At 40.8% G+C, this 26,683-nt stretch overlaps 1 protein-coding gene, 1 non-coding gene and 1 pseudogene across 4 annotated transcripts in view; 1 reads left to right on the top strand and 2 right to left on the bottom strand.

Moving 5' to 3' along the window:
- Positions 1-26,683, bottom strand: part of Dennd5b (DENN domain containing 5B) — a 124,060-nt gene that overhangs the window by 70,544 nt on the left and 26,833 nt on the right. For all 3 annotated transcript variants that reach the window (XM_032905450.1, XM_032905451.1, XM_032905449.1), the window contains 2 exons: positions 26,039-26,148; positions 12,533-13,199 (listed from right to left, as the gene is read on the bottom strand). In XM_032905450.1, the coding sequence (XP_032761341.1) occupies positions 12,533-13,199; positions 26,039-26,148 (777 nt within the window). The remainder of the gene's footprint in view (positions 1-12,532; positions 13,200-26,038; positions 26,149-26,683) is intronic.
- Positions 14,710-17,701, top strand: LOC116902751 (annotated as a pseudogene).
- On the bottom strand, positions 18,067-18,170 carry LOC116904817. Its single transcript, XR_004388468.1, has one exon. It is a non-coding gene; the product is annotated as a U6 spliceosomal RNA (small nuclear RNA).

Raw genomic sequence — 26,683 nt, forward strand, 5'->3', positions numbered from 1 at the left:
ATGTATATAAATACACAGCACACACATATATAATCTCCAATTCAGAGGCTGATTATTCTTTTCTTGTATAAGTGATGAGGACTATAGCTTCAATAAGCTAATTATATTTATTTTAGCATTTATTTTGCAGGTATAAAAAAATCAACAGATGTAAGTAGTCATAGTCACATTATTTATATTTAACTCCTAACTACAGAATATTACCTCTAAGGATAAAAAGAATGGCCATGTAATTAAAGTCTGGAGTTTTGTTTGGGTTTAAGAAGGGTTTGTCTGTCTAACAGCCCTGGATGTCCTAGAACCCGATTTGTAGACCAGGCTGGCCCTCAGCTCACAGAGATTCACCTGCTTCTGCCTCCTGAGTGCTGTGATTAAAGTACTAAGCTACCACACCCAGCTCTGATTGTGTTTTCTTTACATGGACTAATTATTATAACTAGCAACTGTCCACAATATTATGCTGCTCTCTTAAGCAGTCTGCTGTAGATGTTTCGTACTTATGCATGTTCACAAGTCCTACTTAAGCCATGGGAGGCAGAGTGATATGTTTTATTATTAGTTTTTTTTTTAAAGTTTGAGAGGTAGATCATAATCTATGACAGGGAGCGGCCTGTAGATAACACTGATATTTTCAGAGCAAGCCATGTGAGTGTTCTATGTGGGGGAAAGAGGGAGTGGGGAGAAAATATAAATAAGTTTACTTTGGTTCTGCTGATAAAAACTCTGGTTTTGCTGATAAATCAATTACAATTGTTTTAGACTTGAGAATTGAAGATAAAGAGATTATGGACTTGTATGAATTTCACAGAATTCTGTATACATAATTACAGTAAAACAGAGGGAAGACTTTAGAACTAGCTTCTGCAAAATGTTAAGGAAAATGATCATTTGACCAAGCATAAAAAAGATGCTTTCCGTTTAAAAAAAATTTTGTGCCATTTCATCAATAAAACATCTTTAAAGATTTATTTTTATTATTTTAAAATTATATGTATATGGGGAGCGGACTGTACACTTGAGTGCACAAGAGGATGCTGGATCTCCCTGGAGATGGAATTACAAGTACTTGAGAGTTGCCCTACATGGGTGCTGGGAATTGAACTGTTCTCTGTAAGAGCAGTTATGTTCTTAACTGATGCTAGAGAGGCAGCCTAGAGGTGCTGGCAGGGGACCCAGACTTGATTCCTAGGACCTACATGGTGGCTTACAACCATTCATAACTCCAGGAGATTCAGTGATCTCTTCCTTTTTCAACATAATATTTTTATTGATTATTTGGAATTTTTATATAATGTATCCGATTATATTCACTTCTCAGACCTCCCAGATCCACCCGACTCTTGTGATCTCCTCCTAAACAAAAGCAGAAAAAGAAAAAAGAAAAAGAAGAGAAAAGAAAAATACCAAGTCCAATTTAAGTTCCTTATATACTTAATAGAGCAGGGTCAAACTTGCAGTGGCCAGGCCCTTAGAGAAAACTGAGTCCCCCCTCACCCCTACTCCCACCAGCAGCTGCACTTCAGTAGTATCCCTATTAAATAAAATGGCTTCCTTCGACGACCTCTTCTTACATCCAACGGCACCAGGCATGGCTGTGGTACATAGATACACATGCAGGCAAAACATGCATTCACAGAAAATAAATGTAAAAATCAGAAAAATTAAATTACATTTATTTACGTAATTTATGTAACTGGGAAAGGGGTTAGAAGACAACCTCAGAGAGCTGCTTCTGAGGACTGAATTCAGACAAGCACCTTTACCTGCTAAGTTATGTCACCAGCCATTTCCCCCCTCTCTACTCGAGGCAAAGACTTTTAGTCGATACTGTATTTTACAAATAAACCCGAGAATCATGCTCTACTGCCCGAACTGGCTGCATTCAGACACCACAATTCCGCATACTCCTTTGCAATTCAACCTGTAATGAAGGAACCTTTCATCCTATCTTTACTGTACATAATTACTTTAAAGAGATTACCTCTAATAATCTACAATACTGTAGGAGTGTAGGCTAGCAGTGGAGCATTTTCTAGTATAGATGACATGCTCTCTCTCTCTCTCTCTCTCTCTCTCTCTCCCCCCTGTGTGTGTGTGTGAGAGAGAGAGAGAGAGAGAGAGAGAGAGAGAGAGAGAGAGAGAGAGAGATCACAGGACAGCAGCGCTTGCTTGGTATTCTTGGTATTCTTTTGCAGTTAAGTCCTACGGAAAAGCATGGCTTAGATGGGACATCAGTATCAGATTTTATATTTCCTTCTCCATCATATGCCAGATAATGTGAAAGGCTAGCTTGGAGTTTTAAGCAAAGTATATGCCAATTATCCATTCAGTTACTACAATTTCCAGGCCTCTAACCATTTTGACAATGAATACAATATTAACCTTTGCCAGCAGAGGGCAATGGAGATACACCACAGGGGGAAAGATTTTTTTTTTTTGTTTTTCCTAGTCCCAGAGTGCAATCTGTCTCGTTATTGCTGTATGAGTATTTGATGACATCTGGTGGCACACTGCTATGCCACGTGCCAAGAATGAGCAGTCAGTGGATACCTCTTACAACTCTCTAATACACTGTATATTCAAAGACCACAGTGATACTCAACAAATCCTGTGGATCTGTTTACCAGCCACAGACAACAGGGCCTTGGACTTTGTCTTCTGTTAGATCAGTGACTAAGGATCAGCTCTGGACTCCAGGCAACATACTGACAAGTCTACCTACTGGTCTTTTCCGGACTTTATGAACAGAATTTCTTCAGTGAGGTATCTACTATAGCTCTGGGGTATGGGCTCCCACGTAAATGTTTGTGCTTTGGGGGCTGGAGAGATGACTCAGTGGTTAAGAGTGGTTAAGACTGATCTTCCAGAGGTCCTGAGTTCAAATCCCAGCAACCACAGGGTGGCTCATAACCATCTATAATGGGATCTGATACCCTCTTCTGGTGTGTCTGAAGACAGCTACAGTGTACTCATGCATAAAATAAATGACTCCTTAAAAAAAGTTTGTGCTTCACTGAGTATCCTTCAGAATTTATTTCTTTACAGCCTGTTTTCTTTCTTTCTTTTTTTTTTTTTCCGGAGCTGAGGACCGAACCCAGGGCCTTGCGCTTGCTAGGCAAGCGCTCTACCACTGAGCTAAATCCCCAACCCCTACAGCCTATTTTCTGATACAGCTTAGTAATAATTCATATTACATTCCTCTGCCTAAATTACTTTATGGTTTCTGTCACCTAGCTCAACCTCAACTGAAAGGTAAAGGGATTTGAACAGTCACACTAAATTCCTATCAAGCTGGCTAGTTTATTTGTGGTTGGGGAAATATACAGTTTCCTGGAAAACACTTTCTTCAGGTGATGGTGGTTTGTAATATGGGGTATTTTCTTGCTTTATTTATAGAAACACCACAGGAAGTAAAAATAAATCACACATTTTCTCCCCTCCCCTGGACTTTAAAAGACAGGGCTCATTTTCCCTCCAGTCCTATTTTCCACTTGTCAATGCTCTATGGCTAATGAAATCAATCGGCAGAAAGACCATTTCTTTTAACCAGATCAAGAAATCAGAAGTGGGGCTGGTAACAGTGTCATGGCAATGCTTGTCTAGCATGCACAAGGCCTCTGCATTCAATCGCTAACATGGAAAAAAGAAATGGAAAACAAAGGTTTTCTTTAAGCATTTTTTTGTATGTGTATACGTGTTAACACATGTGCATGCCAGAGGTGGATATCAAGTGTCTTCCTTAGCTGCTTTCCATTTTATTTAAGAGATAGGGTTCTCAGTTGGGGATTTAGCTCAGCGGTAGAGCGCTTGCCTAGCAAGCGCAAGGCCCTGGGTTTGGTCCCCAGCTCTGGAAAAAAAAAAGAGAGAGAGAGAGATGGGTTCTCTCCTTGGAAATCACCACTTTGGCTACAGTGGCTGATCACCGACCTCCAGAGACTTATTTGCACTACTCCCCTCCTCAGAGCTGAAGCTGCTGGTGTGCACCACTGCAACTGGCTTTCACATAAGGGGCAGGGATTTCAACTCAGGTACTTATCATTACCTGGCATGCGCTTTACTGGCTGAGCTACCTTTCCATTTAGCATTATCTTAGTCAGTATTCTACTGCTGAAGACACAATGACCACAGCAACGCTTAGAAAGAAAAGCATTTAACTGAGGCTAGCTTACAGTTTCAGAGGTTTAGTTTATTATTAGCCTGGAAGCATGGCCGCATACAGGCAGACAAGATGCTGGAGAAGGAGTTAAGAGTTCTGCATGCTACCTCCAACAAAGTCACATCTACTCCAGCAAGGCCACACCTCCTACTCCTTTCAGAGAGTGCCACTGCCTAAGCATTTAAGGATATGAACTGATGGGAGCCCCTCTTATTCAAACCACTGCAAGTGGTGGGTTGGGGATTTAGCTCAGTGGTAGAGTGCTTGCCTAACAAGCTCAAGGCCCTGGGTTCAGTCCCCAGCTCCGAAAAAAAACAAAAACAAAAACAAACCACTGCAAGAAAGCATATCTCTCTCTGTCTCTCTCTCTCTCTGCTCTCTCTCTCTCTCTCTCTCTCTCTCTCTCTCTCTCTGTCTCTGCCTGCCTCTCTCTCTCTCTCTGTCTCTCTCTCTCTCTCTCTCTCTCTCTCTCTCTCTCATTTGTTCGGTTTTTCAAGCCAGGGTTTCTCTGTGTAGCACTGTAACTCAACAGGCGCTGCTTCTTGAGTGCTGGGATTAAAGGCACATGTCACCATGCCTGGCCTCCACTCAGCAGTTGCTTTAAGCCTCAGCACGGCACATGCAGTTTTTCATGAGTCAGCTCTTGTTTGCTTATTTCTCACCATACCTTACAGGCAGCCAAACTCCCGCTGCAGGTCATTCTGTCACTAGGACATCTTCACAGGTTCCTGCACCTCTGTGTTATCTTCCTCTTAGCAGAAATGTCCCTCCTTGTATGTAGCAAAACTTGTAGCTTTAGAAGACCTCTAATACTACCACTAGAGACCTTCAAAGCGATCCTTTCTTTTCTTTTTTTCTTTTGTGTCAGCCTTGGCCTGAATTCACTATATAGACCAGGCTGGCCTCAAACTCACAGAGATCTGCCTGCTTCTATCAGCCTGCCAAAGCCAGAATTAAATGGTCACACTACCACACAAAACTGACAACTCCCATTTCTAATCTCAGAATTTTCAGCATGGGATACAGGATTTACTACATTGTAATTGGCCAATAAATATATTGAAAAGTTAAACATATTACATCTAAGGCATGTAAAATTAAATACAATATGCTTGGCTCTGTTACAAATTAAAATATACTGCTAAAATTTTGCCTAGAATATTCACCAGGCTCCAATGGGTGGCCCTGCTTAAACTTGGCGAGTCACAACAAAACAAAAATACATGAACATTTGTAGCAGCAGGTGTTCTCTTGCTAATTGTGTTACTCCCCTCTAAAAAAAACCAAAAAACCTGTTTGCAGCGTCCTGCACACAGGCTAAAGAAAGCCTGCCCCCAGTTGGTTCTGACTGGCAATAAAGAAGTATAGCCAATGGCTGGGCAAAGGGAGATGGGGTGGGACCCTTAGAGCTGCATGACAAGCAGGAGGAGTGAAGGGAGAATTGCCACAATCCAGGGGAGGCGGACAGAACAGATTTAGGGCTACAGGGAGGAGATCATCTGAAATGTAGGAGTAAAGAGGAAGTGGCCCCTGGAAGGGCTGCCCAGAGTGTCTTGGGCAGCAAAGACCAATGGGCTTCACAGAAGGTAAAGGGCAGAAAAGTTAAAAGTAGATTTAAAGGGTGTTGAGCCAGGAGTAGGGGAGGGAAGGGATGTTAGCCACGGGAGGCTTAGAAGTACCCAGACACTGAGCTAGTAAGGCATGTTAAAAATAATGTGTGTATCTTTCATTCACAGATCCAAAAATAGATCCTAGGTGGGTGGTATGTGCGACCCACTGGGAGCCAAAGCAGTGTAGCAAAAACTCAAGCATGGGACAGGGACTTGTAGAGGAAGGGGTTGTTAGGGGTGGGAAGGGAGATAAGAGGGGGTGGAAGATGAGATTAACCAGAATGTATTATACAGTCAATGAGTTTGATTCCTAGGACCAGTAAAAAGAGAGAGTTGAGTCTCAAAAATTGCCTTCTTATGGCTACACGTATACTGTGCTATATACATTTCCTCCAACAATAAACAAAAAAAATCTTTAAATCTTAAAAAGTGTATTATATACATGTACAAAATCAAAGAAAAAAGTTAACAAAATTGATATACCTCAGCGGTGGAATGCAGTAGCACAAGCATCTGTCATTCTAGTGCTTCCTCCTGGGAGACAGGAGGCTGAGAGAGGAGAAGAGTGGACATCTGAGGACCAGCTAAGCTTAGCATGCATAGCAGTGCAAAGATCTGTCTCAAACAGGGGCTGGAGAGGTGGCTCAGTGGTTAAGAGCACTGACTGCTCTTCCAGAGGTCCTGAGTTCAAATCCCAGCAACCACATGGTGGCTCACAACCATCTGTAAAGAGATCTGATGCCCTCTTCTGGTGTGTCTGAAGACATTGACAGTGTATTCACATATATAAAATAAATAAATAAATCTTTAAAAAAAAAAAAAAAAAAGATCTGTCTCAAACAAAGTGGAAAGACAAGAGCTGACACCTCCAAGCTGCCTTCTGACATGCATAGCATGGCATACAGGTGCCTGCACCCACGCAAAAGAACATTCACACACATTCTTCTCCTGCCCCCACCAATCTCTCCTCAAAAGTCCTGAACACAACTTGAGCAGGTGAGATGTCCTAGTGGCTAAACATGAATGACATGCAAATTTAATGACCTGAGTTTTATACTTGGAAAACTAAAAAACAAAGTGGAATGTGATGGCACTCACCTCACTATGTCTAGCACAGGGGACATAGCTCAGTTGGTAGAACACCTGCCCAGCATGCATGAAGGCACAGGTTCAATCCTTAACACCATATAAACTGGCACAGGACACACATCAGTAACCCTACCATTTTCGAGGTGGAGGCAGAAAAATCAGAAACTCAAAGTCATCCTTGATAACATAGTAAGCTCAAGGCTGGTTAACAAGTAACAGTCTTGCAAAGAAAAACATTTTTTTTTTAACAGTAGAAATTGAACCCAGGACCCCTAGGCAAGTGCCCCGAGCTATCATTCTAGAGCAGTTACCTCACTGCTCTTCTAGAGGACCTGAGTTCAATTCCAGCGCCCACACGGCAGCTCACACCTGTCTGTAACTCCAGATCCAGAAGATCTGATGCCCTCTTCTGGCCTCGGAGGGCACTGGTGGCAAATAGACATATGCAGGCAAAACAGTCATACTCATAAACTAGAATAAATCTTTAAAAAAAATCAAGATATGGGGTTGGGGATTTAGCTCAGTGGTAGAGCGCTTGCCTAGGAAGTGCAAGGCCCTGGGTTCGGTCCCCAGCTCCGAAAAAAAGAACCAAAAAAAAAAAAAAAATCAAGATATATTGTTTACATGTTTGAAATTATAAAAGAAAAAACAAAAGATAAAATAAATAGTATAAAAAAGATGTTGATATTTCAACAAGGGTTTTAAACATAGCACTCTGGAAGGCAGATTAATTAAAGATATTTTAGCTAATACAATTTATATAAGTTAATATGATTTTAATTGAAATAATTTAATTAAAAATAAAACCACTTGATATTTTTCCACCATTAGTTTTTTTGTTTGTTTATTTGTTTGTCTTATTTTGTTTTTTGTCTCAGTTTGAAGAAATTTAAAGTGTTAAAAGTCAAACTGTCAATAAGAAACATTAACTCTGGGGCTGGGGAGAAAGTTCAGTGGTTAGAGCACTGGCTACTCTTCTGCAGCACCTGCTCTCCTCCTAGCACCCACAAGGCAGCTTACACAGAACTCCAGTTCCAAAGGACCTGACGCCCTCTTCTGGCTTCTGTGAGCACTGCACATATGTGGCACATAAACATGCAGAAAAAAAAAAAAAACATACACATAAAATAAAAAGTAATAAAAATGAAATAAAAACCAAACTACAACCTGCTTGAGCCATAATCAAGATTATGGATCGACAAAGGACTAGTGTCACTTGGCACAACCCCTTATAAGAGGCCCAACTCCTAATTCCAAGGTGCATACCACATGGTCAGGGGTAGAGAAAGAGGTTTCTGGAACAACTTCACAAAGCTGTCTTATATACTAAAATACCAAAATTGGTTAATATAGGCTATAGTCAGAATGATTGGATATTTAAATGATAGAGTTACACTGGATAATGGGTGGTACATGTCTTTAATCCAGAGACAGAGGAGGGTGAATCTTTGAGTTCAAGGCCAGCCTGACCTCACAGCTAGTTCCAGGATAGCCAGGGCGACACAGAGAAACCCTGTTTTGAAAAACAAACAGGGTTAATGGAATTATGGTACAAGTCTAAAGTGAATTAGAATATTTAAACAGGGTTTACATGTATGTTTTATGGGAGAGGTTTCTCTATATAGTATGTACTATTATAGGACACAAGTTATGTAAACTCACTTTTCAAGCCATACTAATTAGACATGCTAAATGGGAAAGAATGGGCCAGACTTATAAGCAAACAACATGACCCAAGGCTGAAGTGCTGATACAGACAAATTCTCTGTGCAACAGCTTTGGAGACTATGTTAAATATCCCTACCTCCTGGTAACTACTACAGGGCCACTGAACTGCAGAATCTCCTTTGAGGAACAACTATGAGCTTGTAATTGGATATTAAGCCAAACACTTATCATGGTTGAAGTACATCAAATAAATCTGAAACCTGAAATACTCAGGTATCTTGTAAGGTCAGAAAACTCTGAAGGGAAAGTTGCATAATGAAATGGAAATCGTTTATATTGGGTCTCATTAGTGCTGGAATGCAGAGAGGTTCATACACTGCAGAGGCTTTTTCTCCTTTGTGGGAATCTGTCAGGCTCCATTATCACTTGGACATGACACCTCTCAATGGGCCAAAAAAAGGTTGCTTTGTCTGTGGATGGTAGCTTCAAAGCAAATGAACACATCCTTTTTAGAAGGTCACTATGACAACCAAGGAAGCTAAAAACAAATCAGCTTAGCTGCCTGACCAAAATCACATGGTGTTTCTCTAGTAGTGATAAAAGAGCAGACACACGGTAAACATTCTCACATCTGAATCTCTACTCACTCATGACTTGGTCATACGGCCAGATAGAGTGGGCAGTGTAAAATTAGACTATTAAAGGCATGCGTGCATGGGATAGTCCCATATATCTATCACAATTGGCCCGAATAAAAGTCTGTTTTACTGAACTAAGGAATACCACAAATAGACCTAGACATGGGAACATATGCATGCAATCCCAGCCCTTGGGAGGTAGAGAAACAAGGATTAGAGGAGTTCAAGGTTATCCTCAGATACATAATGAACTCAAGGCCAGCTAGGACTACAAAGAAGAAAAATTTAACAATTCAATGTTATGTTTATCATAAAGTAAGTCTAATAGCAGATGTGCTTACTGGGACAGCACCTGCCTAGCATCTTCAAGGCAACCCCAATCCTGCAAAAATCTAACAGTAAAACAGTAGTCAAAACTGATCAAACTCTACTGCTTTTTGGATCAAAGTCATGGAAATATAGTTGCTATTACCAAAGTATTAGGTTTGTTTTTATGATTGATAAACTATGACCAACAAACTGTATCTACCTCAGTATGGCAATAAAAACAGTTCCGACATTTCAAGAAAACTGCAGGTAGCTTCTATGACTGGTAAAGAGGACTGGTAAAGAGGACTGGTAAAGACGGCCTGGCAGCGGAACCCTGCAGAGGCACTGAAGAGGAGTGAGAGCTGGTGTAGGCGGCCGTAACTGCTTATTTCCTAAGCCAAAGGAGACAAGCAAGGCCCAAAGTGTTCCCGAGGCTTTAAATGCTGAAACCAAAGTTAGACAGTGGCGTTTAAATCCCTGGTCTTTGACATTTCCACTCCAGCTTACACTGCCTGGCACCACGCAACCTTTGAACATCCTTCTTTTGACTTAAGGTACCAGGAAAGAGTCTTGACTTCGTGGGTGCATTCTTTACTTAAAAATTTATAGCCCACTATCATTGAAGAAAGACTGTGATGCAATTATTCTCTAGATAATAGACTGAATCTGCCTAGATAAATTGTGGACTATAATTACAAGTCAGTTTAATGAACGCTTTCATCACTGAAATCCATCTGCTCAGATTCACTCTGGATTTTCTCAGTGACCGTTTGTGTTCCTGAAGCCTCTTCACATTTTATGCCATGTATTTATCAAGCATAAGAAATTAAGTGGCGAGTGTCCCGTGAACCCCTTACACAGAGTCTCACAGGAGTCCAAGTCAGCTCAGTGGCCCTTTCATTTGGTTCACTTAAATGTCTTTCTCCGAGGGGAGAGACACCATCATTATAAAATCCACCACTGCATTTACACAAAGCTTTTATTTCATATTCTACAAATACTTAGTATGATGCCTTTATCATATAGCTGAAGAATGAGTAAATAATTTAGTAAGTATCGAGATGGGTAAGGAAAGATTATGTGTAGATCCAGTACAGTTGCCAACATGGCTTGGTTATATGGAGAAGAGAGACTGATATAGGCCCCATTTTTGGAAGTGCCACATTACTTACTTGTGCTATGATTACTTAGCACACCCGTGCCTCAGTTTCCGTCTACGAATTCTATACAGGTCTTCTCATTTAACTTTCACAATTAATCATGGGTGGGTGGCAAAGACATCCCCAGAGAGATGAGGGACAACACTCCTGAAAATTAAGTCTCTCACCTACGGCAGTTATAGTTAATAAGTTAATCAGAAAATTGAAACTATGGCTTTTATGACTTCAAAAATCAATATTGGCTAAACATTTTTTAAATTATTTTCTTTTTTAAAAAAATATTTATTTTAATTGTTTTATTTATATTCCAAATGTTGCCCCTCTTCCCAGTCTATCCTCCAAGAGTCCTTCACACCCTTTCCCCTCCCCTTTGCCTCTGAGAGGGTGCTTCCTCCCACTCCCCACCTTTCCCACCTTACCCCTTCATTCCCCTTCCTTGGGGCTAAGTAGGACAAAAGAAAAGTTATTTTCTTTTATGTGTATGAGGGTTTTGCTTGCATGTATATCTGTGCTCCATGTGTGTACCTAGTGACCCTGGAGATCAAAAGAGGGTCCGAGATCTCCTGGAACTAGAGTTATGGGCAGTTTGACCTGCAACATGCGTGCTGAGAACCAAAGCCAGGTCCTCTGCAAGAAAAGCAAGAACAAGCGCTCTTAGCCACTGATAAATTTCTCCATCCTGTTTAAACATTTCTAATCCTAAAATCTGACACTGAGGGCTGACATCATACACTTCTCCAGTCCCATCTTCTCTCCAGGGAAAAGAATAATCAGGCAGGACAGTCTTACTACGGTTTTCAGCTATAAGCAGGCAGTACGCAGGTACTGATGAGCGCAGGTACTGATGAGCACTAAGACAATGAGAGCAAAAGCAAAATAAAGAACTTAGGTAAGCCATTAGAGAACTCCCCAATAACAACAAAACAATATTGGAACACATTATCAAAGCCATTATGTAGGATAAACTGAGAAACCTCACGAAGGGCTGTCAACACACACACAAGATGGGGAAGCATAAATATAGCCTGCTTGGCTCAGTTTCACTTATAATTTAAAATAGAAAAATAAAAAGAAAAGTGAGAAAAAAAAAAGCTGACAGCAGCAGTAGAGACTGCCAGCCTAAACACAAGCTAGCAAAACACTAATCCAAATGCCATAGTATTTTCCAAAGCTTCAACAATGCACACGGCCTACAATTCAGTATCTGTTATGACATGACATCTCTATTTCTTACGTAAATTCATCTGCAGATGGAAACAGGTATCCGAGTCTAGGCTCAATATCAAAAACATATTATTGCATCAAAATTTAACTTGTTAGTATCTTATAAATCAACATTGGGAATATGTGATGATGATAGTACCATGTGGGACTGGAGGTTAAAAACACAGTGATCTACAATATTAGCAGATCTGCTGCTAGACTGGGGCAGCCTTATCTGTTCTCTACCTGCACTTCTCCTCTTTCTACCCATGAAATGCCCCTACAAGCAGAGGTCCAAAGTTGTGTGCCTTTAGTTCCAGAGTAAACATTTCACTTATTCCTTTCAAATGCCACTTGAATTTTCATGTGACACTTTATCAATTTGTAAAGAACAGAAAGTTCATTAGTCACTTACAGTAACAAGTCTCAATGTATCTAATGATGATTATATGTACTGGAAAAGGGTTGTTTTCATTAAAAAATAAATACATTCAAACTGGTCAACATAACACTTTTGATCCCTTCTGGCAGCCACAGACACTTCAAAGAGAAACAAACTATAACTACAACGTTCCATCCCAACCAAGCCCACTCCTTATATGCAAAACAGAAGAAACTGCATATCATTCTTTGATTCTGTAATGAAACAAAGTAATTCAGGACAAAAGTACTTGCTTTCAGAAAACAAAGAACACCTACCTTGTGAGTAGAGAAGGATCTGCATCTCTAAAAGAACGCAGGTAAACACTTGCACTAGGTTCTCTAATCCCAGGAGTTCACAGGCCTCTCGAAGAGGGTAGTCAGAAAGAGGGAGTTCATTGGGCCCAGGCCTCTGGCAGATGACAGGTTCATAAACACCATAAAATTTCAGTGACCTCCCAGGAGGTGGCAGGGGTACCTCATAGAGAATATTATGGATGTAGCTCTCGAGGGGCAAGGGTGGTGGTTGCTGCGAGGTGACTGCCTTGTGAAGTTGAAGGAGGAACTTCCTGCAGGCTTGCATGAAAGGGAGAGGTGTGATCAAGCATATACTCTTTGAAACATACAGGGTGTCTCTGTTGATGTCATAAGAGTTGTATCGCTGGAGTTTCAAAAGGGAGGTCGCGTCTCCCTCATCAATACTACTGGCCAGCGAGTCCATACTGCAGGAGGATGAAGCATACACACTGCTGTACTGCTCGGCGTTATGCATCTGGTACAGTGTCTGCATGGCTGTGCAGATCTGCTTACTTGTAACTTCTTCATAAAAGGTGAGCACAAAACCGTAGGTGCGAGAACCATCTTCCCGGGTAATTATAAATGAGTGGAACTGAGGGTCTTTATTGTCAGCCTGTGTCCTGAACGACAGCCCTTTAGGCATGCAGAGCTGTGGAGAAATGGCGGGGGGGGGGGGAAGCATCAGAATACAGTACACACATAAGTTCAAACATATAGATAGATAGATAGATAGATAGATAGATAGATAGATAGATATAGATATATAGACAGTATAAGCTCTTCAGTTACATGTAGACAAAATATTCTCAAAAGAAATAGATGTGAGGCCAATTTGGCTCAGCAGGCTACAGTGCTTGCCTTCAACTGTAAGCCTTACAACCTTCATTTAAGTCCTGGGACCCACATAGTAAAAAGAGAATTGATTTACACACAAACAATAAATTAATAAAAATTTAATGAAGACAGAATATGCTGAGACACTTTACAAATATTTGAGACAAAGTCTATAAATCCCTGGCTGGTGTGGACTCCCTATGTTGAAAAGGAGGGCCTGGAACTCAGAGATCCACCTACCTCTGCCTCTGGAGGACTGGGCTTCATGATGTGTGCTACCAGCAGAGCTGTCCCTGGGGGTGTGGGTGAGGGTGAGGCAGCCTGAGGAAAGAGTTCAGGAGAGCTGGCCTTACCTCTTGTCTTCCTTGAGATGGTGTGGGTATGGAGGCAATGCCCCTTTACCACCTGCAGCAGTTGGGAGAGCTGGCCCTGCCCCTCCCTCACCAGCTGCAGGCCTAGCAGAGGAGTGCTGGAAAGCTGGCCTGGTGGTTCAGTAAGGGAGAGCTGGCACACTGATTAGCTTAGCTACCATCCAGGCGCAGATCTAGAGCTCTGAGTTGGTACACCCCAAAGTCTGTAAACAGTCAGAATGCCTGAAGGGCCAGTCCTGCTGATCCAAAGCTGCAGGATCTCTGTGACCTCACAACAGGATAACAGGGAAGGGTCCCAGTGAGAATCCAGTATAAATGGTGGATTCCATTAATCTAGAAGCCAGAGACCTTAAACTAGGCCAATGACTCACTGCAATGAACATTTGCAAATGAAGATGTGTGGTCAGAGGGATATACTGTGGGCCACGCTGTGACATACTACAGCATCCACAGTGAGATGTTTTCTAGGCTCCCTTTGTGTTTGTGTGCTATTTGGGGGAGGGAGCCTACAAAGGTAAAGGGCAGATATGAGGGAGATGATTCAGATGGGGATGTGTAATGTGAAACTCACAAAGAACTAATAAAGGGTTAAAAAGGGGGGGGGTCTGGAGAGATGGATCAGCGGTTAAGAGCACCGACTCCTCTTCCAGAGGTCCTGAGTTCAAATCCTAGCAACCACATGGTGGCTCACAACCATCTGTAATGAGATCTGATGCCCTTATCTGGTGTGTCTGAAGACAGCTACAATGTACATCAATCAATCAATCAATCTTTTTAAAAAAGATTTAAAAAAGTGTGTACCACCACGTCAACCATAAGTACTATTTTTTTTGTTTTTTGGTTCTTTTTTTTTTTTGGAGCTGGGGACCGAACCCAGGGCCTTGCGCTTCCTAGGCAAGTGCTCTACCACTGAGCTAAATCCCCAACCCCGTAAGTACTATTTTTATAGTGATTATGACAGTGTTTCAGGAAAAACAGGTGAAGGCTCTTTTGACTGGTAAAAAAAAGAAGTTAATGGAAATAAAAACAACAGTTATCCTATGCAGGACAGAAGGACAGAAAATTAAGAGGACATGAGAAGAGAAAAAAGGCCTCACACTGCAGAGTCTGGTTGGAGTCTCTGTCCTGTGAAAATCAGGAATTCCAGCATATGGGGCTGGAGCGATGGTTCAGCACTTAGAAGCAATGGGTTGCTCTTCAGGGTAGGAGGATTAGATTTCCATTACCTACATGATAGCTCCACAACCTCCACCGGTTCCAGGTGATTACCAGGCAGCAATGTGCAGACATAAATGCAGGCAAAACACCCATAAACATAAAATAATTTTAAAATCATCGTCCTCTGCAGTACGTGTGATCGAGGGTGGTTTTGCTTTGTCAAGCTGCAATGCTACCAATCCTATCACAGGGATCACTTTACGATCTCATTCGTAAGTTCCTTGGCAACACTTTGTGATATTTCATGATGCCAAACATGTACACTTGGCTTTATTTTATTTTTTATTTGTTTTTGTAAGATAGAATCTCACTGTGTAGCGCTGGCTGTCCTAGGAAGTAGACCATGTAGACCATGCTGGCCTTAGAGTCCGAGATCTGACTGGCTCTGCTTCTGAGTACTTGAATTAAAGGTGTACACCACCACACCCAGCAACGTGTGTCTATTTTTTTTAATCAATCAGATTTATATGTTAAATTCTCAATCCACAATATACCCACACAGTAATTTCACTGTCAATTAATAAAGATATAAACCGCCCACCTAGACAAGATAAAATTGACCTTGTCCACCTGGATCTGGATCATCCTGTTCTGTCATCTCCATCTTGATTTTCTTCCCCCAATATGTGTCTATTTTAAAAACAGTGTAATTCTCCCTTGAAAAGTCCACGGGCATACCTGGGTTTATTTTACTCTTTCCCTGAGAGCATCTCTATGTTAAAATTTTCTGGGAGCTGGAGAGACAGCTCAGCGGTTTAGAGCCCAGACTGCTCCTCCAGAGGTCCTGAGATTAATTCCCAGCAACCACATGGTGGCTCTGTAATGAGTGAGATCCGATGCCCTCTTCTGGTGTGTCTGAAGACAGCTACAGTGTACTCACATACATAAAATAAATAAATCCTAAAAAGATTTTTTTTCTTAATATATTCCAACTTCATATAAGTCAATCATGAAGCTCTTTTCTAAGGACGAAAATCAATGATTCTAGGTTGGTGTGAGTAAAAATCTCTTATTAAAAGCTATACTTTGGTTTGAGGGGTCCTGCAGATGCTGACATTATTTCTGCCATTTTGAACAAATATTCTCCTTTATCCTAGAAATTTAAACTCTGAAAATGAAAAACTTTATTTCTTAAAATAGAAGTTTAGAACAAGGTATTTTAAATTATGCCACAGGCCTTTTAAAAGAAATAAGGTTCACTTTGTGGCAGATTATATTTTTATAATGGATCCAATAATACTTCAGGTTCCGTATACTCTAAGAATCTTGTCACGCTCCCACAGTAAGAAATTAAGTCCATCCCTCTCCTTGAATCCAGATTGGCTGCTGAGAATGGCTATTTCACCGTGTGGCAAACTTCCTAGAGTCAGATAATTGATTCTCTGGGTCACCCAGTACGTCCCACTGACTCGACTCCACCACACAGTGTAAAACACAGATAAGCCTAAGAATGGTTATATCCATTTGTACAGCAGGCAATATTTGATCATTTCTGTAATAAAATTCAACAGCAGTGACAAATGACAGAGCTGATGAGGCCAAAAAAGGCAGCTCCATCCCTCTCACTGGTCACACGTCCTGAAGTTTTGAAGCAACAAATAAGGAAACGGGTAGCACCCACAGCATCACAATAAACGGCAACGGCATCATCTATCGAGTGTCTTCCAGTTCCCTCGGGGGCCGCATGGCCACCTGCTCCAGCAAGCAACCAGAATGTCAAGGTTTAATAATGCCTAACAAATGCCCAGTGCCCTCAGGGAGGTGGTTCTGAGATAAAAGTTAAGGAGAAGACTGGCACTGGACTGCTAGTTGGATTGCACATAGTTAATCTGTATGGTGGCTGACATAGGCTCATTCTGAATTTGGACAGGTTTGGGCTTCTTGTTCTTCTGTTGCTCTATGGAAAGAAACAGCAGGAAAATCAGATGATAAACTATGAGGACAGAATCACTGGGTGAAGAGGACAACTCTAGTAGACATCAGAACATGCATTACTGACGTGACATTTGCTCCCAAGCATGTGGGTCTGATGTAGCAACCTGTTCAGCAGATGGTACAGTAAGAAAATGTGAGGCACCAGATGTTGTGAATCTCAGTCAGTGGTCTCTGCAGAATGAGATCTCATGTAAGTTGAGCTGTGGCTGTATTTCCTGGAACACTTCCAACCCCATGATAGCTATGAGAAGTGATAACAGTCGTCCAAATGCAACAGCCAAGGTTCAGAGTTTTTAGAACAGTAAAAACCCCAAGAAATGTGCAAAGCTGAAACTCTGATGACAGCCTTTGATCATGTTCGTGATCATACACTTGCTCCAAATCTGGGAAGATCTTTCTACATTCTGGCAACAGCAACCAAACATGTAAGAATTTCCAGATTAAACTTGTGAGTAGAGAACTTACTTCTTCTGGTGGTCCAACAAAATGTGAAACTCATGTCGTGGCTCGGTTTGGTGTCATAGTTCTCGGGTCTGGCAGGTAAGTTTGAACTTCACAGAAACAATACTAGCATCTTCAGGAGAGGACAGCTGTGCAAGGTCGTGGAAAGCTAATTACATGGCCGATCAGAAGTGTACTGGTGTTCTGGAAGGTGACAGGAGCCCGACAAATGGGAGCTCTCTCATCTGAGAAACTCAAATCCTTCACTAAGCTCAAATATTCATCAAAGCTTCGAAACCCATTAAACGGATCTTCAGCCGGCCAAAGCACAGCTGAGTACAAGCCGGAGTAACTGATGTCGTATGGCTTGTTGCATGCACACAGGGATGGGAAGCAAACTTCTATTCCCCTTCCCCAGCACCATTTGATCTCTCCCAAGATACATTGGCAGCCTACTGACTAATAAAAATACAGTGTACGTAATTTTTTTTGCAAAAGTAGATTTGACGTTATAAATGGAGAGGCTTTTTGTTGAGACACCACCACCAAAGCAATTGTTTGTAAATGTTCTTGAAACCTGAGTTAAAAACTAAAAAGATTACAAATATTGTCATAAATATTTGGGAGGAGAAAAATTTTTATTTTGCCTTGGAATTAGTGAGTTTATTAGGCATTTAGCAAGCAAAAAGAAAAGGAGGTAACAACTATAGCTGGATAAAAAATATGGAACACCAGGAATCTGCAGTTATCCTTGCGCAGGGGCCATGCTAATCTTCTCTGTACCGTTCCAATTTCAGTACATGTGCTGCCGAAGCAAGCACAAGGGAAAACATTCTATTCCTTTAGAAAACGTACGCATATGTCTTCCATTTTCTAAAACAATAAGCTAAAATGATAGGTCTTTATAATTTTAATCTGAAATTGAATGTTTTTCATTGATGAAAAACAAAAAGCCCTAGCTGACTTGAAACTGTCATGTTGCATGGAAGACCAAATGAGGAGACAGCACAGCGTTAGCAGTCCTAGCCACAAGCCCAGCCTAGGAGACAGACCCGTGAGCACCAGGCTATGAACCACTCCAATGCTGACTAGAGCAGAACATGCCAGTCCCGCCCCAATCACAGATTCTTATGCAAGCTATCTTGCTTGCTTACTAGTTTTAAACACAGTCATGTGTAGCCAGGCTACTTATGTGTCCAAAGATGGTCTTGATTTACTAATCCTCCTGTTTATGCTTCCCCAAGTGCTGGAATTAAAGACCCGTGTTACTATGCCTGGCTCTTTTTTTATACAAGGATTTATTTTTATTTGGTGTGAATGAGTGTTTTGTGTGTGTATATATGTATGTACACCATGCACCTGCCTGGTGCCCAAGAGAGTCTAAAGAGTGCCAGATCCCCGAAGGCAGGAGTTACAGTTGTCAGCTGCGGGGAGCTGAGCCTGGATCTTTTCCGAGAGCAGTGGGTGCCCTTAACTGCTGAGACACGTCTTCCCTCCCCAGACCTTCTCTTTTCATATCAACTAGGCAACATGGAAATGGAGTAACATGCAAAGGCACTATTGTTTAAAAAGTTAAATTTAACTTAAATTAACTTTTTATTTTCATGGTTTTTGTTGTTGTTCCTGTTGGTTTTGTTGACAGGGTCTCATGTATTCCTGTCTGGCCATGAACTCTGCATAGCCAGCCAAGGATGAACTTGAATTCCTGATCCTCCTGCCTCTATGTTCTAAGTGCTAAGATTATGTCACTATGTAGGCTGAAGACTTAATTTTATTGACAGGCTTTCCTAATATCTAAGCCAGAGAATCAAAGCTCACAGTGTTTTTGAAAAGTGGCCAAATCCTCAGTTAAGGGTTTGTAACTTTCTTGAGAACACATTCAAACATTTACAGGAAAAGCTTGCCAGAATTATATTCAAGTGAAGAAAGACTTCCTATGCCACAGATGACAGATGTAAGAATTTTTCTTACACGCTTTTCTACAAATTTAAAGGACAAGATGTGTATTTATATTCTGGTAATTGTGAATGAGAAAATAAGATGTGACTTTTCAAAGTCAGAATTATATAAATTACCAGGAAACAAAACATCTCTCTCAGAAAACCTGAGACATAAATCACCATGGCTCAAGTCTCTTGTTAGCCCATGATATTGTTAGTTACTAATAACAAGCGTCCTTAACTATCTCTCCTTCCAGGCACCTTGGCTACAATTTCATCAAATTAATTAATTTGGCTGGATTCTTGAGCGTTTCACGTAGCCCAGGCTAGTAGATGAGGGTTATAATGAACCCTACCGCCTGCATTTCTCAAGTGCTAGGATTATAATTTTGGCTTGAGTTTTAGCAAGTCGTTTTTCCATATTCTATAATTCTAACATCCCATATCCTTCTTCTCATTAGTCAATGAAAGAAAAATTATTCAGAAAACCCAATGGAATAGTTCACTTTGCTCTCCTACCTTCTTCCCTCCTTCCTTTCTTTAGTAAACTATTATTTTATCCTGTGTATTGAGCATCAGACTTAGAGAGATATGAGAATAATTCTTTCCTTAAGAGATTTCATAGTCTAGTAGGAAGATGGACATAAACTAAGCTGCCATGGGGTACGCTCAAGATGCTCCAGGAGCAAGCAGAGATCATTCAATTATGTAGCTTCAGATGTGGTTTTGTACTAGGCAGCACCTAAAGACAGAGACAGGGGAGAGAAGCGTTACAAGCAGACAGCATCACCTCACTCAGTCAGTGTTTGAATTCCACTACTATGTGTTAAGCTAAGGTTGTAGGGAGGAATAAGAGAAACTTTTTTTTAAACTTTTTATTGATTCTTCATGAATTTCATATCATGCACCCACTTATCTCCTTGTCTCTCCGTATCTATCCTCTGCCCTTGCAGTCTCCCCCCACAAAAGAAAACAAAAAATAAAATAAAAAAAAATAATTAAAAAAAATCTTGGTGTGGAAGCTGTGGTATGTCAGAGTACACCCTTTTGCTCAAAAAACTTTATTTGCAAATGTTCATTGCACTGAATCATTGGTCTGGTTCCAGGCCTCTGAATTCTGTTACACTATTAATACCCGATCTCACCAGGACTCCTCTTGGATATCCTGTTGTTGCCATGTGTCATGGAGAACCTGCAGCTTTGGATCTGCAGGACTGGCCCACACACTCCAGCAGGTCATAGATGGGGAAGATGTTGGGGTGGGCCAACTCAAAGCCCTAGATCTGGGCCTGGCTGGTGGCTGAGCTGGTCAGCCTGCCACCAGGGCCAGCTCTCCAGCAATGTACCAATGAGGGGTGGGGCCAGCTCACTGGAATGCTGCAGCCAGAGGGAGGAGGGGCCAGTTCTCTGCAGCAGTTAGACATCAACAGAGCCCCAGGCTGCAGCTCAGACCAGGGCTTCCTCACAGGCTCTTGCTGCTGCAGAGCCATAGACCCAGACATGACCCTCAGAAGCAACATTGGCTGGGACATCACCATGGCCTCAGGTGGCAATGCAGGCTACGCCCATCAGGCTGTTCCTCACCACTCTTACACTTCCAGTTCCGACTCTCTTCACAGAGCATAAACCGTTCCACTTTTCCTTCTCTACCATTTCTCTCCCACATACTCGCTCATTATTGTGGTACTGCAGGCTGTGCCATGTGGTGGTGGGTAGGCCTCTAAGTGAAACTATTTTTGTCCCTTGTGATGCCTACATTATAACAAAGAGATATAGATTTGAATCCTAACTATGTAATTATTTAACTGCAACTGAAACAGGTATTATAAAAAGTCATAGCATAATGAGGAACCTGTTAAGAATGTGGTTTAAAAGAACACCTTCTCTAAGAATACCCAATTTAATATGAATGCTTAAAAACCAATAAGAATTATTGTTTTAATGTATTTTTATTTTATGTACATTGCTATTTTGTTATGTCTTCTAGAAATAGAGTTACAGACAGGTATGAGCTGCCATGTGGGTGCTGGGAATTGAACCCAAGTCCTCTGCTGGAGAAATGGCTTAGTCTTTAAGTCATTAATAGTATTCTTACAGAGGTCAGAGTTTGGTTCCCAGTACCTCTGTCAAGAAGCTCACAATTGCTTATAACCAGGGGATCCTACTTCTCTGGACACCACAGGCACTGGCACTCACATACTCACACAGATATACACGTTAATAAATACTTTAAAAACATGTAGGTATGTGTATGTATGTATGTATGTATGTATGTATGTATGTATGTATACATGAAGGAGCACACGTGCCACTGTGTATGTGCATAGGTCCAAGGATAATTTTTGGGAATTGATTCTATACTTCTGCAATTCAGGTTCTGAGGACTGTTTGGAATTAAACTGTTTGATGGCAAGTGCCTTTATCTGCTGAACTATCTCACTGGACATATAATAAATCTTTTGTAAATAATAATAGTAATTTACTATGGGAAAGAGAGTCAAATGAAGAGAAGTATCAACAGAAGCAGAAGCTAATAGGAGAACAGAATAGACAAGAGCAGAAGCCAATTAGACAGCAATTAATAAACCCAAGTAAGACATCTTGATGGTCTTGGACCAAGATAGTGTATAGAAACAGAGAAACAGACAACTGATTGTATACAGAAGAGGTAAGAAAGTTAAATTTTTAAGGAAGACATACTGTATTTTGGTTTAGGCAATAAGTTAGATGGCTGTACTAGTCGTTGAACATGATTAATGGGTAGAAATGTGAGTTCAGTTTTGGACATACTGATTCAGAGAAGTCAATGACAGTGCAACAAGAGCTGCAATGTTAGGGAAGTTAGCAGTCTCCTACACTGATGATTAAATCAGAATCTCACCTACTTGTACTGTATTGAAAGACATTAACTTATCTTAAAATAAAAATTAATCCACTTATTTATTGTTTATTTAATATATTTATGATGCATGAGTGTTCTATCTGCATGTACATATGTTTACCATGTCTGTTCTTGGTGCTTGAGGAGTTAAAGAGGGACCAGATCCCCTGGAACTAGAGTTAAAAAATAGTTACAAGCGGGGTTGGGATTTAGCTCAGTGGTAGAGCGCTTGCCTAGGAAGCGCAAGGCCCTGGGTTCAGTCCCCAGCTCAAAAAAAGAACAAAAAAAAAAAAAAAAAAAATAGTTACAAGCTACAAAGTGTATACAATTGAACTTGGGTCCTCTACAAGAGTATCAAGTGCTCTTAACTACTAACCCATCTCTTTAGCCCCTAAACTAATTTTAATGTCAAATCTCTGAATGCTAGCCAGGAATGACAGTTCACACCCGGGTAGCTGAAGCAGGATCATCACTGAGAGTCTAAGGCTAGTCTGGTCTACAAAGTCAGACTCTGGAAATAACCAAACCAGGGCTGGGGTACAGTTCAGTGGGTAGAGTGCCCCTCTAGCATGCATGAGACCCTCAGTTGGAACCCAAGACCCTTATAAGCCATGAAGAGTAATACATTTACCACACAGCTAAAGATGACCTTGATTTCCTGATCTTCTTGCCTCAGTCTCCCCAGTGATAAGATTATGAGCATGCTATCATGCTGCAAGATAGCTTAGCTAGTAAGAAGTGTTTGCCACGCACACTTAAGGGCCTGAGTTTCTTCTGATCCCTAGAACTCATACAAAAGTGGAAGGAGAGACCCAACTCCTACGAGCCATATGCAAATGCATGAGCACACCCATACACACTCTCTCACTCAATGCTGGTGACAGTGGCCAGGGCTGAGCAGAGTTTCAAACTGAAAGTCGAGCTGAGGAAGATGGCGATGGGCAAAATAAACCTTGCCTACTCAACTACTTTACCTGTACCCCAGTGTGAATGCTATTTCAGGGGCCCCAGAAGCGCAGCTCCTGTGGCTGGGATCCTAGGGAACATGGTGAGAGGAGGCATTTCTCCTCATCCATAAGAGGAGATAGGAACTGCTGTCTCTGAGAACTTAAAGTGCATGGATGTGCTTTGTTTCTGTGTAAAACTGTCTGTTAAGCAGAATTGTCCTGGCTCTTTTCAATGCCATGTAGTTTTTGACCTTTACATCTCTGAATAACAGTTTGGAAAATCTGAGGGCTAGAGAGATGGCTCAAAGGTCAAGGGCATTTACTGTTTTTGCAGAGGACACTTCAGTCAGACCTCTCACAACCACCTGTATTCATACTCCCCCCCCCCCCTGCGCAGTGTCCAGGAGGTAGAAAAAAAACCCCACCAACAATAGAAGTTAAAGGCCATCTTTGTCTCTGTAATAAACTAAGGCCAGCCTGGGACTCAATGAGATCATTTTTTAAAAAACAAAACCACCAAACCAAAAAAAAAAAAAAACAAAAAAACAATAAATTTGCAGATTACAAAGAACTTTTTTTTTTTGGTTCTTTTTTTCGGAGCTGGGGACCGAACCCAGTCAAAGAACTTTATAATTGTTATTGTACTCGAAATTACCTGAAATAAAATTTATGTTTTATTTAGCCTGGCATGGTTGTGCACTCCTCTAATCCCAGCACTCAGTAGGTAGAAGCAAGCAGATCTCTCTGAATTTGAGATCAGCTTGATCTATATAGTGAGTTACAGGAAAGCCAGGGCCACATAGAGAAACTCTTGTTTCAACCTGCTCCCAACCCAGCAAAACAACCAAACCAAAAAACAAACAAACAAAAAACCTTTTACTTTAGACATACAAAATAGAATAGTTACATTTACTACAACTTGCTGAAAAACACCTATTTTATTCCTAATGAAGTCCAAAGTGTTTGTTTGTTTGTTTGAGACAGGGTTTCTTTGTATAGCCCTGGCTATCCTGGAACCTGCTCTGTAGACCAGGCTGGTTTGTCTCATAGGTTATTCTAAATCCAGGTAAGTTGACAATGAGAGATTAACCATCATAATGTATATGGTGGCTTGCAAACTCATGTGTTTGAATGCTTGGCCCATAGGGAGTGGCACTATTAGGAGATATGGCCTTGTTAGAGAAAGTGTGTAAAACTGTAGGAGCAAGCTTTGAGGTCTCCTATGCTCAAGCTATACCTAGTACAGAACACGGTCTTTCCTTGCTGCCTGGGAATCAAGATGTAGAACTCTCAGCTCCATCTCCAGCACTATGCAGGCCTGTATACTGCCATGCTTCACAACATGACAATAATGGACTAAACTTATAAACTGTAAGCCAGCTCCAATTAAATGTTTTCCTTCCTAAGAGTTGTCATAGTCACTGTGTCTCTTCACAGCAGTAACAGCCTAAGACAATGCATATCTGAAAACAACATCCCTGAAGTATCTAGCAGGCATCTAGCAAATAACTTCCTTTCCTTACTATCAGGCCACAATGGAATCGGCTATGTTTTTGATTCTACCTTTGAAATTCTCAAGAACTACATCTATAACAGATCTCAACATGCCATCGGTAGTTTCTGTGTTCATCTTGTCTAATCTCTTATCTGCTCATGTTGGGTCTCTTGAATTATGTTTGTTATAGAGGTGATGAAGGTCTAAAGTACTACCAAGCAGAATACTTCATAGAACACTGAAAGAAAAACCAACCAACCAACCAACCAACCAACCAACCAACCTACCAACCAACCTACCAACCAACCAACCAACCAACCAACCAACCAACCAACCAACCTACCAACCAATTACCTTCTTCCTCCCCACAAATCTCAAAGGAGACATTTATTTAAAGATTTATTGATAACGTTTGTGTGCATACACATATGGTGTGTGGGGTACTGGTTAAGTAGGTGTATGTGCTTTGAAGTCAGAGGACAACTTTCAGGAGTTGGTTTTCTCCTTCAACAGAGGGATTTGAGAATCAAACTCATGTAATCAATTAACTATCGAGTTATCCTGCTTGCTGCCCAGAGAAATTTTAATTGCTACTGGGTAACATTACAATGATTCGAATGCTTTAATAAACAAATTTCTAGGAAATTGATGCATTTAGGCTCCTCTCCTTTCCCCCCAGGTCTGGTGATCACAACACCTGAGAGACTGAGTTTCAGCTACCACTACATGGTAGAAAGAAATCAACTCTTACAAGTCCTCTGATCTCCACATAACTGAGCCCAAATACATGTAAGCAAACAGTCTTAAAGTTCCTTTCCATCTTCACGATGTCTGTGAAAATGATAGAATATAAGCCCAGTATACGTTATCCCTTGATATACAGAAACGTATTATTCTCCTTCCCTCAATCAAGTGGTTGTCACCATTTATAAAGCGTCAAACCCAAACACAGATTAATAGGAAATAAAATGGACTTGAGGTTCTGTTGTATATTGATAACAAGTAAGACACTGTGATGACGGCTGTGGGAAATCTGAGTATCTTCTCAGAGACTCAATTCCCCATCTGTAAGACAGGCAATATTATATTTCTAGGATTCTGTGGAGAAATGGCTTTGTGTTTAAGAACACTTGATGTTCTTCCAAAGGACCTGACTTTGTTCCCAACACCCATGTTAAGTGGTTCTCGACCCCCTCTGGCTCCAGCTCCAGGGGATCTGAGGCCCATTCTGGTCTCTGTGGGCACTTACACGTATGCAGCATACAAAAGCCAGACATATGTTTACACTAAAAACCAGAATCTTAAAAATACTCTCTCATATAACTAAAAGGATTAATTGAATTAAGCAATACAGACTTTTATCATTTATATTGTAATAAACTAAAAGCAATGCTAAAAAAGTAGAAAGAAAAAGAAAAATATATACCATGTTCACTGCGTCTTGATCAAAAGGGTTCCATTCTATGTTCTGAGGATAGTGGGCCAGAACTTTGGATTTGAATGTTCTTCTCAAAGGACTCTGGTCAAAATTTTCACCTACAACAAATAATTAATAGTCAATTAATAACTGGAACTAAAAAAGATATAATCTTTAAAATTATTATTATTATTATTATTATTATTATTAAAGATGGGGTTTCTCTGTGTAGCCCTGGCTATTCTGGAACTTGTTCTATAAACCAAGCTGGCCTCAAACTTAGAAATCCATCTGCCACTGACTCCTGAGTGCTGGGATTAAAGGTATGTACTATCATGCCTGGCATATATTTTTTTAAATTATTGGTTATATTTAACAACCTTAGTTGAAAAATATTTGTCCACTGGAGATCTATCAATAAAAAAGTCTCCACTTAGGAGGCAGAGTCAGGTGAATCTCTGTCAATTCTATAAACTGAGCATGATCTCAAGATAGTCAAGGTTATACAGTAAGACCTTGTCTCAGAAAACAAAACAAAACAAACAATAAATAAAAAGTAAAAAATAAAAGACAAAGACAAAGAAACCTGAACTTAGAAACTTTAAAAATCAAAAAACCAGTAATATCATTGGTGTCATGTATTTACTACATCCA

This window comes from Rattus rattus, chromosome 6, assembly GCF_011064425.1.
Source record: "Rattus rattus isolate New Zealand chromosome 6, Rrattus_CSIRO_v1, whole genome shotgun sequence".
NCBI lineage: Eukaryota > Metazoa > Chordata > Mammalia > Rodentia > Muridae > Rattus > Rattus rattus.